Source organism: Papaver somniferum, chromosome 9 (assembly GCF_003573695.1).
Source record: "Papaver somniferum cultivar HN1 chromosome 9, ASM357369v1, whole genome shotgun sequence".
In the NCBI taxonomy this organism is placed as follows: domain Eukaryota; kingdom Viridiplantae; phylum Streptophyta; class Magnoliopsida; order Ranunculales; family Papaveraceae; genus Papaver; species Papaver somniferum.
The window spans coordinates 64,135,231-64,151,576 of NC_039366.1; the positions used below are offsets into that span (position 1 = coordinate 64,135,231).

The 16,346-nt window shown below is 36.6% G+C and overlaps 1 protein-coding gene across 1 annotated transcript; it reads left to right on the plus strand.

Annotated features, from left to right (window-relative positions):
- Window positions 1-790: 790 nt before the first annotated feature.
- On the plus strand, window positions 791-3,387 carry LOC113312034 (interactor of constitutive active ROPs 2, chloroplastic-like). The gene is made up of 9 exons (XM_026560808.1): window positions 791-1,132; window positions 1,202-1,498; window positions 1,574-1,585; window positions 1,696-1,813; window positions 1,924-2,072; window positions 2,154-2,361; window positions 2,454-2,969; window positions 3,053-3,244; window positions 3,311-3,387. Exons 1-9 carry the CDS (start codon window positions 791-793, stop codon window positions 3,385-3,387), a joined length of 1,911 nt encoding a protein of 636 aa, XP_026416593.1.
- The last annotated feature ends 12,959 nt before the right edge of the window (window positions 3,388-16,346 follow it).

Below are 16,346 nucleotides of genomic sequence, written 5' to 3' on the forward strand. Positions count from 1 at the left end.
TAAGAAATCTTACAACTACACTTCACTGTAACTGATTCAATCTCTAGATGATCATTATGAATTCTTGTTTTATTAACTAAAGATTAAGAATGTTTACAAGAATGATTCAAGTATTACAACAATTCTACTTGAAACCTAAGCTCACTTTCTCTCTCTTCCTATTTCCTTTCCAAGACTTGTCCTAGAATCCTCCCAGAAACAATGACTCTCTCCTTTATATAGGATTTTACATAGTGGATGACAACTAAGAAACTCATTATTTTCGGGATCACTATGTGACACATTCGCTCATATACAATCGCTCATCTTCGCATATCATACTTATTCGCATAATTCTTCACACTTTACTTGTGACTTTGCTGACATCATCTGGTACGTCATCTCAACTTTGTTGTGTGCGATGTTGTTCGCTTAAGTTATATTCTTTACTTCGCTTGATTACTAACATGTGCGATATTTAACTCCTACATTTGCCTCTTCTCATATTGCTTATTCTTCAGAGTGAGCGATATGAGAAATTCTCCTCTTGTAATTCGCACATGCTTATCTTTTTTCATTTTACTTTGCCGACAATTTTCCATATTTCAAGCTCTCTTTATGTACGTGTGTCCTTTTAACCACTCATCTTTCGACACGTCCTTTTTAACCGTTCATTTCTTGGTATTAATGAGAATAAATCTTGAAAAACGGGTCGCTCTTTCCTATATATTCTCTTCTATATTACTCCTTTTTTTTCCTTCATTCTTCTTCACCTTCTCTGCAAATTTATATTCTTCATTCCCATTCTTTAATGGCTCCTGCTGGTAAAAAGATGGAAATCGAATTTAACAGAGTTAAAACTGACTTCAATCAGAGGGGTTATGAACTCTCTCTTCCACCTTCATGTAATTTCGCATCCAAACTTAATCTTGATCTAATCAAATCTGAGCAATTTAATAACCGAAAAATCATCATTTCGTTAGGTCAATTTCAATTTCTACCAATTCCCTTATATAATCCTGAGATTCCTCTTTTCTATAGAATTCTTGCTGATGAAAGATTCACACTATTTCAGTTGAGTGGTGATGCTATCAGGATACCACTAGAGTATGCTCGTCGCGCAGCTGGTCTTGGAAATTCTTATCCTAATGAAGTGCGGAAATAGGATCATCGTGATAAAATTATAGATCCTGCTGAGTATACTCTTGATAATTTCTTTAAGAATTATTACATCGCTATTGTGAAAAGTAACGTGACTAAGTGGGTTGTTCGCATAAAGAGAGTAGACGGTATCACTGAAGATGAAAAGATTATGCGAGACGTTGATTGGAACTCAAACTATAATCGTGTTGCTCCCAGATCCAATGATTCTAGTTGGCTTAATTTCCCTGTCATCTTGGAAGGATCCTTTGTATCTCGTAAAGCTGCGGATGGTTCTGACAATCCTCTGCCCGAAGATTTTCCTCTTTACCAACCTTGGGAATTTAAATTATTTGAAAATGAGGAAAAGAAAGTAGCGGTATGTGATCCTCTTAATTCAATGTGTAAATTCTCGTAACTTTCCTTCTTATATCTTATTTCTTCTCTTTCGCAGGATGCCAAAAAGGTCAGTACTTCGCGCAATGTATCATCTTCGCAGAACAAGGAAGTAAAAAACACACTTTCTATTTTTAACAATATTTTTGCCTCTGTTTCTTATCTTGATTATTCGCGTAGGTGAATCCTTTGAACGACAAAACTTTAGGCAAAAGCAAGAGCACTTCTAAGAAATGCGCATCAAAATCTGAATCCAAGAAAACCTCGTTAAAAATGATATCTCTAGAAAGCGTGCGAGGTATGATTCTTCTTCAAGTTCAGAATCTTCAGATAAAGATACTTTTGTTTCTGAGGAAGAGGTACCGATTGATTCGTATCGAAAGAAGTTCTCTGATCTTTTTTTTGGAGATGCTCTTGCTACTCTTGGGGATGATGAAACGGATCGTGCTTTCCAGATGGTCTCAAGGATCTGTACTGCTTCTGATTGGGGGGATCGATCTCTTCGTGGAGCTGCCTCTGTGATAAACCCAGATTTTCAATTTGCGATGAATTGCTTGGTAATATTCTGCAACATTTTCCTTTTATCCTTTCCTTATTATTTCTTCTTTTTCTTATAATGCTTCTTTTACATTTCACAGAGTGCTCGCATATCTTATGCGATTTCTTTAGACAATGAAAGAAAGCTTCGCAAGTTGCAAGATGAAAATGCCACACTGAAACAGGAGAAATCTATTCTTTCGGATACGAATGCGAATCTTACAGGCGAGAATATGAAACTTAGAAATGAGAATTTAACTAATTCTCAATTGGTTCTCCGAACTCGAGAAAGAAACAAAGAACTCATTCGTATGCAATTTATATTTTCTTACTTCTTTTCTTTTATGCGATCGTTCGCACTTCTTACTTAACTGTCTTCGTATACCTGTATGACCTTTCAGATGAAGCGGCTAACCTCCCCTATGTTGAAACTCTTTTGGAACACCTCAATTCCTCTTTAAATAATTATCCTACTCTAGGATTTGAAAATCTCAGCTTAGAAGAGTTAAGATTAAAATATACTACTCTTAGAGAACGCCATAAAAGTGCATTATCCACTGCCAATAATTTTAAACGACGTTTTTATGAGGAGAGAGAAGCAATTCAAGTATTGGAGGCGAAGAAGAACAAATTTATTATTGAAAAATATGAGATCACTCTTAGGGGTGCAAAAACACTAGAACAATTTCAAGAATCCCTTATTGAGGTTAAGATAGAACGTGATTCAGCTTGTCGTGAGAGGGACATTCTTATTGAGGAAAGAAATTTAATTCGATCTCAACTCCTTATAGAAAGTGAAGTTGAGTTTAACTGGGCTGCTAGAGTTCTGAACGATGCTAGAAATAATCTAAGTGTAAATGTTAGCCTTCACACTGAACATTCTACACTGGTCGCAGACATTACTTCCAATTATGAAGGCCATTTGTTGTTCTTTGATCTTCATTTATATTCTTTAGGAATAATTGTCTGTTATCTTAACTCTTTTGTTGATGCTTCGCAGAGAAAGAGAAGGAATATCAAAAGAGAGTTGCAGAGCTAGAAACTCGCTTGGCTGCTAAAGAAGAAGAATCATCTGCTTGTAACTCAAAGTATCAGCAATTGAAGGAAATTTGGTTTAATTTAGTCCAAAACAATAGTAACGATGTTAATCGTTCTCGTGAGGCTGTTGTTAAAAGAGTTTGTCTAGAGAATGGTATTCCTTTGTCGAAATACAACTTTCCAGTGATTCCTGAAAATGTACCCATTCCTGATATCCAAGTTACTGATGGAGAAGAAGATTCCGAAGAGGAAATTAGTGATTCTGAATCTGAGCGAAATGAAGAAGATGAAAGTTAATTGTTTCTTCTTGTTGTAATATACTTGTAGATTCTTGTAAATTCAGTTTTCATCTTTTTAATATGATTCTTCTTTCCTTCGCTTTATATTTACGACTTCTTCATATGCATGTAAGACTTATCAAAATGGGGCAAATAACACTTCCTTTACATTCCTATTCTTTCCTCTTGTTATTTGGCAAATTTTGATAAACCAAATATGATTGGTATACTTTATCATGAACTTCCCTTGGTGCGAGCATATTTCAAACATTATGAATAATTTATTTATTTTTATTAGCTATGAGGTCTTATTTTTGCGTTCTTATGTAAAGGTCTTATGTTGCCTCTGTTTATGTGCGACGAAATCGCAGACAGTCTTTGCATCATAGTGTATTGACCCATTGATCTCGTCTTATCATTTTCTTGTATTATTTCCTCTTCAGGTTAATTCGCGTAAATACCACAAGTATTAATACTCGTATGAGTTAAAAGTCTTGTGATATTTACGAATTTTGACACAATTCAGCTCCCTAACAGAGGGTGTCGCCTTATCTTCCCCCTGGCTGCCCCTTCAAGGAATCTTACCTCTATCGTGTTAAGATTATGGCTCTTCCCATCCGGCTTTTCAACAACCAGTTGATTTCGCAATATCGCATACGCTACCTATAGGGTTTATGGTAGCAAGGTCGCACCCTAAGTGGGGTATCTTCGGACCGAGTGCATCATAGTCAGGACTTGTCAAGAGTGGCAAGGTACGCTCCAGATGTCCCGGGCACTCTTGACTCAACCGTGTACCTGGGCGCCCTGATCGAGTTTCTGCACTCCTTAGGAGAGCCTTTCTCACCTTAGGCTCTTAATCTAAGATTACTATCTTAGACTGAAAATTTAAGGTATATCTCCCGGATGGGGATTATCATTTTATTCTCACCCCAAATCTCCACAACTCAAGTTCTGGGGTCGATGTAGCCTTCCCTTGAGTCATGCCTTCTAGGTTTCTCCAACTATGATGTGCGATAGGTCTTACTATATTGCCTCTTGCATATAAGCGAACTAGGGTGCACGCCAAATTTGGATTCCTAGACAATCTGATAATAAATATCATTTTATGTAGCCTTTTATAAAGGTCTTATTATAAAGATTTCTCTTTTTGTTTTCTTATTATGGATTTACCATATGAAATTAAAATTTCTCATTCCAATCTTTAAATTCGTACAACTGTAGTACGTAAATGTTGCTATCGAATCATCTTATTCGAGGAAAATCAGGTACGTTATTCATTCTACTCATTTACCTTCTACACGTTTTGTATCTTCTTAAGTTCGCATATGTTTTCCAGAATATTCATTTGTATCACCATTGAGTTGGCTTTGTGTGCAAGTCATTGTGCCCTCCAATTTTTGGTATTTTTCTTCCACGTTTTCTCTTTCCATAGAACTTGCCTCTCCAATTTCATACACCGCATCGACCATCAGTCTCCCTGCTCTTTGACTATCTGCTGCATATTTTTTGAAATTTCTTCTCTTGAATTCTCTTGCTTCGCATTTGTCAACATCAATTTCTTGGCAATTTTTACTTTCAATTGTATCTCCTCTTATAATGCCAACACCCTGAGGTAGAGGAAACTTGATGCATTGATGAAATGTTGATGCAAGAGCTAATATTCCATGCAGCCATGGTCTTCCAATGAGAGCATTATACGGCGATTCGACATCCACTACATAGAATGTGATATATGTTTGTAAATTTTGTAGAAGTATTCGCATATTCACTTCCCCCTTTGGTTTGTTCGCAGAACCATTAAAGCCATAGATTTTGTATGTTGAAGGGATTAACTCATCATCTTTCCCTACCATGGTTTTATATGTATGATAAAACAGAATATCTACAGAACTTCCCGTATCTATAAGTATTCTATTTATCCCCTAAGTATTCTTCTCATTTTCTTCTTCATCTTCTTCCAATGGTTTTGGATTAATTCCCAATTTCACCACTAGTGGACACTCATGTGATGATCTTCCTTCCGGTATTTCATCTGCACTGAACGAGATTTTCTGCCTTTGCCAGTCCTTCAAAGGTGATATTTTTGCCAAGTTGAAAATTTCCCTTCCTTCAGCATCTCTCGCATATACTCGACTTAAGACATTATCATGAAAATATTCTATGTTTCTGAACGAGTGTATGATCGAGTTATAATATAAATTCTTTGCCTTCGCACCCACTTCAATAGCAAATGTACTCTTTTCCTTCTCCTTTGCATATGTATTTCCTTGAGGTGGAGGTGGTGGTGGTGGTAAATTCCTTGGTTGTTTTAGTAAGAAATGGTCCAACTTTCCTTGCTCAATCATTCGCAATATAATCTTCCTCACATTTCTACAATTGCTTGTTGTGTGACCATGGAATCTATGATGGACACAAAATTCTTTACTTCTCCTTCCTGGTGGCAGTTCTTCGCATACATTATGTGGTTCTGGAATATCATCCATTAAAAGAGCGGCTTCCCATACTTTATCCACTGTAGTGTTCAACTTTGGAAAATTTATTTGTTCCCACACTATTCTTCCAGCTTTCTTGTTATAATGTGTTTGCTGTCCTGCAGAGCTTCCTGGTTGAACTGTATCAGCATCTCCATAATTTTTAAGTTGCTTGTCTCTGTACTCTTTATTAAACTCTGCTTGATCTGCACTGCCCATAGCCACTAACTTTTGTTCCATCTCTGCATTATTCCTTCCTTGAGTTCCCTGAGATGTACTCGCAACAACATTTGTGAGCCTCAGAAGTAAACTTGTATTTCCACCTTTCAAATCAGATATTGCAACTGGGTAGTATTCCATATCTCTTTGATTTTCCTCAAGTGCTATGTATTCTTCTTGAAATTCGCGCAGCTTCGACATTGTTATTGTATCCTTTATTCTGAAGATTTGGGTATATAATAAATATGTTGCAAAGAGAGCATTAATGAATGCAAGAATAAGATGTCGCTCATCCACCTGTCTTCCCATTTCACTACACACTGTTCTCCAACGAGTCGTTAGATGACGCAAACTCTCATTTGTTCTTCTGCGAAGTCCGAATGTAGTATCAATCCCTGGTCTTGATAGATTATTACTTATGTATTGCCCCAAAAAGACATTTTGTAGATGATGAAATGAACCAATGGATTTTACATGTAGGCCTTCAAACCATTTCAAAGCTTCTCCTGCTAGACTTGCAGCAAAATATTTGCACATTACTGCATCATAATTTTCCCACTGCAATAAACATCTAGAATAAGCTTTTACATGTTGTATCGCACATGCGCTTCCATCAAATATACTTGTAAATGCCGGTAAACTGCACTTAGATGGTATCGGTGCTCTTTGAATTTCTTTTGTAAATGGATTTTTTCCAGCTTCCTCCACTGCTTCCTCTAGTTGTCTCCTTCCATCATTTCTCTTAGTAGTCATCATTTCTCTTAATTCTGCCATCTCCTTAAGAATTTCTTCGCTTAATGATTGATTCAAATCCTCTCGCATGGGTCTATTTAATCTTGCTTGTCTCAATCTATTCTAATGATTTTTTTGGCGTATTGCCTCTTGTATCTCCTGTTGTTCAGTTTTCTCTCTTCTTCGCCTACGCCTTTCAGTATTTGCTTCAATTTGTACTATATCAAGTCTTTCTTCATTGCATGTGCGATCATATCGATGTCTTGATATTTCTCTTTCTTGTGGAGTAATTCGACCTTGATCTATATCATCTATGCGATGACGCTCGCGTCCCCTTACTCGATTATCAATATGACGCAATCCGCTTTGTAACTCTCTTTCTTCTAATTCTTCCCTTCTTCTCTGTCTACCTCTCGCACATGCAATCTCTCGTTTGCGCTCATATTCGTCTCTCAACATTTCTCTACCATGTAATATCATTTGTCTTTGCCTTGGATCCTCTTCTTCCCTTTCACAATTAGTATTTTCACGACAAAGAAGTTCGCGTGGGTGTTCATATCTATTAGTTGCTAAGTCAATTACACGTATCCTTTCCCTTTGATCTTCCAAATTTTCATCTTCTTGCGAGTTTTCTTCAATGACTTCCATATGTTGCCTTCGCCTATCATTTCTCCGATTAAATTGGCTTTGTCGGGAAGAACTCCTACTGGATCTTTACTTTGAACGTGTATCACTCCTTGACCTTTGTTCTTGTAGTCTAAGATTCTCTTCTCGTAAATCATCATTTTGACGGATTAGATTCGCACGCTCTTCTTCTTCTCTCTTTCTTTCAATTAGTAATCTTCGCCTAAGCTCTGCAATCGTCATATTTTCTTCACTCGATGTAACTGGTTCTTCGTTCCCAATTATTTGTCACACTCACTCTATCATAATCTATATCATTATTCTGTCCTTGGTCTCGCTGAGATCCAATTGGAATTTCTGTTCTTTGATGTTCTTCCATTCTTTCCTCTTGTTGCTCAAGATTTGTAATTCGTCTTCGTTCAGAAAGTCTGTTACTTCTTCTAGTTGTCATTCTTTGTTCAACAATAGACTCGATCCTTACCATTTCTAAATTTTTAGATCTCACTTTTTTTCTTAAAATCTATGATATACTATCAGGAATTATCATCCAGAGCTGTTTTCTAGCGCCAAAAATGTAGTTGTAAGAAATCTTACAACTACGCTCCAGTATAACTGATTCAATCTCTAGGTGATCATTATGAATTCTTGTTTTATTAACTAAAGATTAAGAATGTTTACAAGAATGATTCAAGTATTACAACAATTCTACTTGAAACCTAAGCTCACTTTCTCTCTCTTCCTATTTCCTTTCCAAGACTTGTCCTAGAATCCTCCCAGAAACAATGACTCTCTCCTTTATATAGGATTTTACATAGTGGATGACAGCTAAGAAACCCATTATTTTCGGGATCACTATGCGACACATTCGCTCGTATGCAATCGCTCATCTTCGCATAGCATACTTCTTCGCATAATTCTTCACACTTTACTCGTGACTTTGCTGACATCATCTGGTACGTCATCTCAACTTTGCTGTGTGGGATGATGTTCGCTTAAGTTATATTCTTTACTTCGCTTGATTACTAACATGTGCGATATTTAACTCCTACAAGGTCAAGTCAATAGAGGGTCTTTTGTTGCCAAAAATCTACAGGAACGCCTTGTATGAACAGGGATTCAGGAAATGAGCTAAAAGAGCTAGCCCCTGGCCTGATATTGCTAGTTACCCGTACCATTAGATGTTTCTAGAGCACTAATTAATCTTCCTAGCTACGCATGATTCTTCTGAACATGAACGGGAAAGAGTTGTATTTCCTAGTGGTTACCATTAAATTGTTACTAGTATCATACTAGAGAAATATATATGTACCCTTCCTAATGCTGGGCAACAAATGGAAAATTTGTCACAGACCAAAATGGAGGTAAACCAGTAAAAAATTATTCAGTGTTTTTAGTGCCCTAAGGCTAAAGGTGACAATGAAGTAGAGGCGAAGCATCTCCTCTCTCCAGCTTAAATTTGACTGCATCAACCATGTAATAAAGTGATTACTCGAATCTATTAGTCTGTTAGATACATGAATGAAGGCATTTATTTGGATTTTAGATCGATATTTGGATTTTAGATCGATGGAAGCCAATCTCGGTGGTCTGATTGGACCGACCATGATGTTTGGTAAGACATATACAGTACATAAATAATGACATCAAGACGGCCTTATATATGTAATGTCGACCTAGTACCTTGATGGGTAATTTATTAGGGTAAAAAAAAACACCAAACCGTACAAAGTTCTGGCTGGCACTCATCAACGTGTCGAGGACTCGAGGGCAGAGATAGGGAGCATTATATAATTAAAGTCCGTTCATCACATCCTAACTGAAGAAACCTTTTTTTTTTTTTTTGAAGATTGAAGAGGAAGAAGCTTCTTTCTTGTGTCCACATATACTAAACAAGTCTTTCCCTTTCATCCTTAATACAAGACAAGCCACCAATTCAGTTGTCCTGGTTCATCATTATCCATCAGGGGGGTCACTAGTCTACTCTTATCCAAATAAATAATGAAACGAAAGTTTGTTGTCGAGTCGAGTATGTCTACTAGGACAAACTTTGCTGAGATGGAAAGATATTTGATCACTTGGTGTAATTGCAGGAAATCCTACAATACATCCCTCGTATGATTTTATCATTGATCATCTCATTTTTAGGTTTACATTCTTAATTTTATTGATTAATTTCTGAAAATTCTTACGAGGAAAATAAAGAAATCAAGAATGATCTCTGCTCTCAACTTTCTCTCTCCTATTTACTTGTCTCTCACCCAAAAAAGATCTCTCTCTCCTTTACAACTCGAATGACTATTTATAAGGGAAATACCTAGTGGATGACAGCTAATTTGTCCTTTATTTTCGAATATAGTTTGCGACATTCTCGCAACCTTTCGAATGTTGAATTCGCAAGCTTTCTAAACCTCGCGAGATTATCACATCTTTCTCATGATCTTTCCTGATGTCGTTTCTGAAATTGTTCTGCGACGCTTTTGTGCAATACCATTGTTACCTTCGCTGAGACATAACTGTTGCGAGATTCTGATCTTACATCTTGCCTCTTCTCATATCTTCTCAGCAAAGTAGAAAATGATGTGAGAAATGCGGCAACCGCTTATTTTCTCATATTCTGCATTTATCACACGTATTCTTTCTTCCATTTATTTCTCGACACGTCTTTTGTAACCGTTACTTTTTAACCGCTTAAATCTTTCCGTATTAACCATGTTTATTTTCTCGAGGAAAAATTCCATCTATATATATTTCTTTTCATCCTCTTCTTCTTTCTTTTTATTCTCTCTGCAACTTCATCGTTCTTCTACAAACTCCATTGTTGCAACTTTTCTTCTTTCTTCTTCAATCTTTTTAAATTCTTCTTCATCTTCAAATTAGATCTTCATAGTTCGTGATCTTCTTCAAGATAATTTCCCTGTTATCATCTTTCATGGATTCATCAAGGTTAGTCTTCTTTTTTCTTCCTTATAAATTTTGCTGAAATTGATATATTTGAAATTGATCTTGTTTATTGCCTTATGTGATGTTGTTTATGTGATTCCCATACTCTTGTTATTTCAGCAAAAGAGGCCCCAACACTAAATTTTCAGTTCAGAATCCTAACAATCCCAAATCACAGCATAAAGTTGTCGTTCATAAAAGGAAGTCTGCGAATGAGAAGGTAGTAAGAAACACTATCTTTTTCTAATAACAATATTATTGTCTCTGTTTCTTATCTAGATTGTAATTCGCAGGGTGATAAAGATCTTCATAGACCTCACAAGAAATCTCGCCACCTCAAGGCTGTTCCAACTATTGTTCCCTTCCATCTAATCATTTCTTCCAAATCTCCTGCGACATCTTCGCAAGATAAACCTTTATCTCCAATTCATGAAGACGCTGCCTCAGACTTCATTTCTTCCAAATCTCCTGCGATATATTCGCAAGATAAACCTTTATCTCCAACTCGCGAGAATGTTGCCTCTGATTTCATTTCTCCAATTGATCTTCCTATGACTGAAACTCCCCTTGTGGTTCCTTCTGCGAATGAAGCCTCTTCTCTTCCCATTGAGAATGTTTCTCAACCTTCTATCTCTACTAGTTATCTTCCTAAGTCTCCTCCTTTGTCGAAAGAGACCGTGGAAGGGATAAACATTTCTTTCAAGATTTTATCTGAGATTCTAGATGATGGCAAGAAGTCTTCCAATGATCCCATCAAGTCTAATGTTTGCGAAATTCTGAGCAAACATTTGGGTTCTGATAAAGCTGGATCGTGATAATCTTCGCAAGAAGAATGATGAGTTAAGAGGTATGATTTCCTCATCTATGTCTTTAATTTGCATTTTCGATGGTTTTATCCTTCCCCTGCTTAATTATCCTTTAAATCCCTCTTTCGCATGTTAAGCATTAAATCAGAAACGAGTAATGGAGAGATATCAATTTGAATCTGTTGTTGAAGAAGCCCGTGTTGATAAAGAAGTCTTAATGGATCAATATAACCAATTAGATAATCTCTATTCATATTCTCTTGATCAAATAAATAACCTTACCAATGAAAATGCCCAATTAGTTGAAAAACAAGATCTATTAAGTAATGAAGTATCTCGTCTTTCTTATTCTTTAACCAAAACTAATTTAGGGATGGAAACTTTATCAGATGAGAATAAAATCTTGTCTCAAGAGAAGCGAGTTTATTTAAGCAAGATGGCGATGTCTTCGCAACAACTTAATATTCTCCAAAAAGTATGTGCTGACCAAGAAAAATCTCTTCGTTCTTTAAGAAATGAACTTAAAGAAGTAACAGAATCATCTATCACTGAAAGAGATTCACTCATTCAAGGTAGAATAGCTTTAAGTGTGAAAGAAAATCATCTTAAAGATCAATATTCCAAATTAGAAGAATCTTATTCTTCTCTTGCGAAGAAAAATGCCTTCCTTTTTTATAAAGAGAAAAATCTTCAGTCTCGACTTAAAGGTCTAGTTGGAGATAAATTTGATGACGCAATGGATCATTGGGAGAATAGTTGTCTATCCTTGGTTCAACATCTTATTTCGCAAAAGAAAGGTAGTCATAATAGTTTGACTGCCTTAATTATCTTTCCCTTGTCATATCTCTCTGAATTCCTTATCTTAACAAAATTTCGTATTCTATTTTTCGCAGAGTCTGAGAAGAATCTTCATTCTTCTATTTCTGATTTGGAGGCTAAATATGCTAAAATTCGCAAAGAGAATGCATTACTTGTCTCTACTCTTACTGGTTCTCGCGACCGGGCAGAAAGAAGACTTGATTATCTTGCTTATTTTAAGGATATTCAAGATAGGAATCATCAAAGAGCACTTCTTCGCCAAGTTCATCTCTGGGCTGAAGTCCTTGTAAATGACATTTTATTGTACAACTCTCTTCCTTCTACATCAATTGATGCTTTAAAATTAGATGATGATGAAGTTCCTCGTCCTGCTGATAGTGATTACGATTATGAAAGCGGTGCAGAGGATAATTTCCTGGAAGATGAAGAAAAAGTTCCTTCTAAAGAAGCATCTGCTGGTGTTAATCAGAATGGGAAAGAAATTTCTACCGAAGAAGTAGTTGCTGGAAATATTCAAGATGATAATCAAGTAATTAATGGCGATAATCAAAATGCTACTCATGACGAAGATCAAAGCCGAAATGAAGGAGAAGCTTGCGAGAATGTTGGCGAAGAACTTCTGTCATCTCCTGCTACTGATATTGATATTGAAGCTTGAGATTCTTTTCTAGCTTTGTTTTCTTGAGCTGTCTTATTTTTATTACTTTTGAGAGCTACATTTTTCAATCGACTTTGGAGTCAACTATTTCTTTTAATATTTTGTTGATAAGAAAGATAATGCTTCTTGTATATCGATTCCCATACTTTCCTCTCATTATCTTTCTTGCGAAAAATAATCTGTTATAAATGCTTATAATTAGTTTGTTTTATTATATGGTCTTATTTTTCCTTCCTAATTAAAGGTATTATTATGCCATCTCTTGTCATTGCGACAAAATCGCAGGACGTCCTTGCACTTTCATACAAAAACCCATTGATCTTGTCTTAACTTTTTTTTTGTATGATGGCCTCTTCAGGAATGTTGCGACAATATGACAGGCCTAAATATTCTTGCGAAAATAAAGCCCCATGACATTGCCGTCTTGCGATGAAATCGCAGGACGTCTTCGCACTTTCATGCGAAAACCCATTGATCTTATCTTATCTTTTTCTTTTGTATTATTGCCTCTTTAGGAATGTTGCACAAATATGACAAGCCTTAATTATCCTTGAGAATAATAAGCCTCATGACATTTGTGTCTTAAGACAGTTATCATCTCCCTAATGGAGGGTGTCGCCCTTATCTTCCCCCTGGTTTCCCCTTCAAGGAGGCGTACTTCTACCATACAATGTTAGCTCCTCCCATCCAGTCTTCACAACAACCAGTTGTTTTCGCAGCCTCTTATACCTTTTACCTATAGGGCTTATGGTTACGAGACTGCACCCTAAGTGGGATTTTTTTCGGGCCGAGTGCAGTATAAGCCAAGACTTGTCAAGAATGGCAAGGACGCTTCAATCGCCCTCGACACTGTTGACTCAACCGTGTACCTCGGCGCCTTGATCAGATCTGCACTCCTTAGGAGAGTCCTTATTACCTTAGTCTCCCAGCCTAAGTCATATGCTTAAGTTGAGAATCCAAGGTGCCTCTCCCGAATGGGTTTTTATTGACCCCAATCTCCATGACTCAAGTTCCGGTGGCGGTATAGCCTTTTCCTGAGTCATGTAACAGGTACCCCCTAGTATGACGTACTTTAGGTCTTACATTTTCCTCTTGCGAAATTTTATTCGCGAACTAGGGTGTACGCCATAAAGGTTCGCCCCTTTCTTTTATGTCATTGTTCTCTGCGAAAATTTCGCACATCATGATCTTGTTTTGTCATGAATAATCCTGCAATTATTCTTTCAGAATTCATAACTTCTCAAAGATTCTTACGGATAATATCTTTTCAAGTACAATCTGTTCCATGGTCTATCTAATCTATGACCAACATCTCTTCCTTATGGGTCCATTAATCTATAAGCTCCTGTTCCAACTATCTCCTTTATGATGTAAGGTCCATCCCATTTTTTCGCTAATTGTCCACCATTTTCTCGCTGATATATTGGTATTTCTCGCAGAACTAAATCTCCTGGTTGAAATTCACGTATTTTGACACGTTTATTATATTCTCGAGCCAATCTTCGCTGATAATTCTCCATATGTTGTAAAGCTTTTTCTCTTTTTTCTTCTAATTTATCAAGTTTGTTTAGAATTAAACCCGCACTAATATTTTTCTCCCAAGCTTCTCTTTTTGTTGTCGGAATAACAAATTCTGTTGGTAACACCGCTTCAACTCCATATGTTAAACAGAAAGGTGACATTCCAGTAGCTTCTCTTCTAGTTGTATTATAAGCCCATATTGCATTATGTACTTGTTCACACCATGATCTGTGATGTCCTTCTAATTTCTTCTTTAATATATCTGCAATTGTTTTATTTGTTGCTTCTACTTGCCCATTAGAATGTGGATATAAAGGAGTGGACTTTCCACATTTTATCTTGAATGCATTGAGTAACATTTCTATGTTCTGCCCCTCAAACTGTTTCCCATTATCAGATACCAACTGTGCAGGAATTTCGAATCTGCAAATGATTTTTTCGAATATGAATGTAAAGATATCTTTGTCGCGAATATGTTGTACTGCCTTCACTTCTGTCCATTTTGTGAAATAATCTGTTGCGACTATTAAGTATCTTCTTTGTCCAGTTCCTGGTAAAAATGGCCCCACAATATCTAAGCCCCATTTTCCAAAGGGCCACACACTGGTTGAAGATGACAATGGTGCTCCTGGTGCATGTATCTTCCTTCCATGCCGCCGACAATCTTCGCAACGTCTTGATATTTGTTTTGCATCTTCATGCATGTTTGTCCAGTAGTAACCTTGCATTTTTGCTCTATGTGCCAAAGATCTTCCTCCACTATGATTGCCAGTCGTCTCCACTATGTAACATTTTCAGCACCTTTTCTCCTTCCTCTCGTGTCAAACATCTGAGTGATGGTCCACTAAAGATTTTCGGTATAACAACCCATCTCTTAATTCATAATTCGTTGCTCGGCTTTTTAACTTGTGTGTTTCCAATCTATTTCTTGGTGTTTCTCCTTTCGCCAAATATGCGTGAAGTCCATTCTCCAGTCTGCGACATTGTTTATTTGTTCTTCTTTTTCATTATCTATGACCATCACATCCACATCTTCCTCTTCTTTTTATTGACTGATGACAGAAGTGTTTGTATTTTTATGCATCTCGCAGTTGGATCTGTCATCATACTTGAGATGAAAGCAAAAGCGTCTGCGAGTCTATTATCCTTTCTTGAAATGTGCCTCCATTTTATTTTTGGGATTTTCGCTGACAATTCCTCAACCAGCTTCTTGTATTTCTTCAGGGATGGTTCATTTGTAGTATACTCTCCTTTTATTTGGCGAATAACTAGCTGCGAATCACTAGTGATCCTGGCATTTTCTAGTTTCATTTCTATTGCGAATTTTAATGCATGTATCACAGCTTCATATTCTGTTTCATTATTAGTGGATTCAAATTCCAACCTGAATGAAAAAGCCATCTTTATTCCTTCTGGCGAAATTAAAACAATTCCAACTCCATTTCCTTCTCCATTTGATGATCCATCTACCAGTATTTCCCATCTATTTGGTTCTGTTAATAAATCTTTTGGATCTCCATGTTCGTCTTCTACATCCATCATTTCTTCTACTGCTTCATCTTCTTCTAAAGGAAATTCTGCCAAGAAATCCGCAACAACTTGTGATTTTGGTGAAGATAAAACTTCATATTTAATATCAAAATGGCCTACTTGTGCATTCCATCCTCTCCACCCTTCCTGATCTTTTAGAATTCTTCATCACTGATTCAATTGGTACTTTTGTTAATACCTTATCTTGTGTGCTTGAAAATATATGCAGAGCTTAAATGATGCATAAACTAATGCTAAGATCAACTTTTCAATTTTTGAGTAATTCTTCTCTGCGGTATTAAAAGTTTTGCTAATGTAATAAATGGGTTTCTCCACTCCTGCGTCTATTCACAATAATACAGCACTTACTGCATGCGACGTTGTCGCAAGGTAAATCAATAATTCTTCTCCTGGTTCTGCCTTTTGTAAGATAGTTGTATTCATAAGATGTTCTTTGATTCCTTGAAAATCCTTTTCACATTCATCACTCCATTTAAATTTCGCACCCTTCTTAAGTATATCGAAAAAATATTTGCATTTGTCTGATGATCGCGAAATGAATCTCCCCAGTGAAGCTAGAAGCCCATTCAACTTCTGTACATCTTTTATTGTTGCTGGCGTTGGCATGTCACGAACTGCTTGCACTTTTTCCGGATCA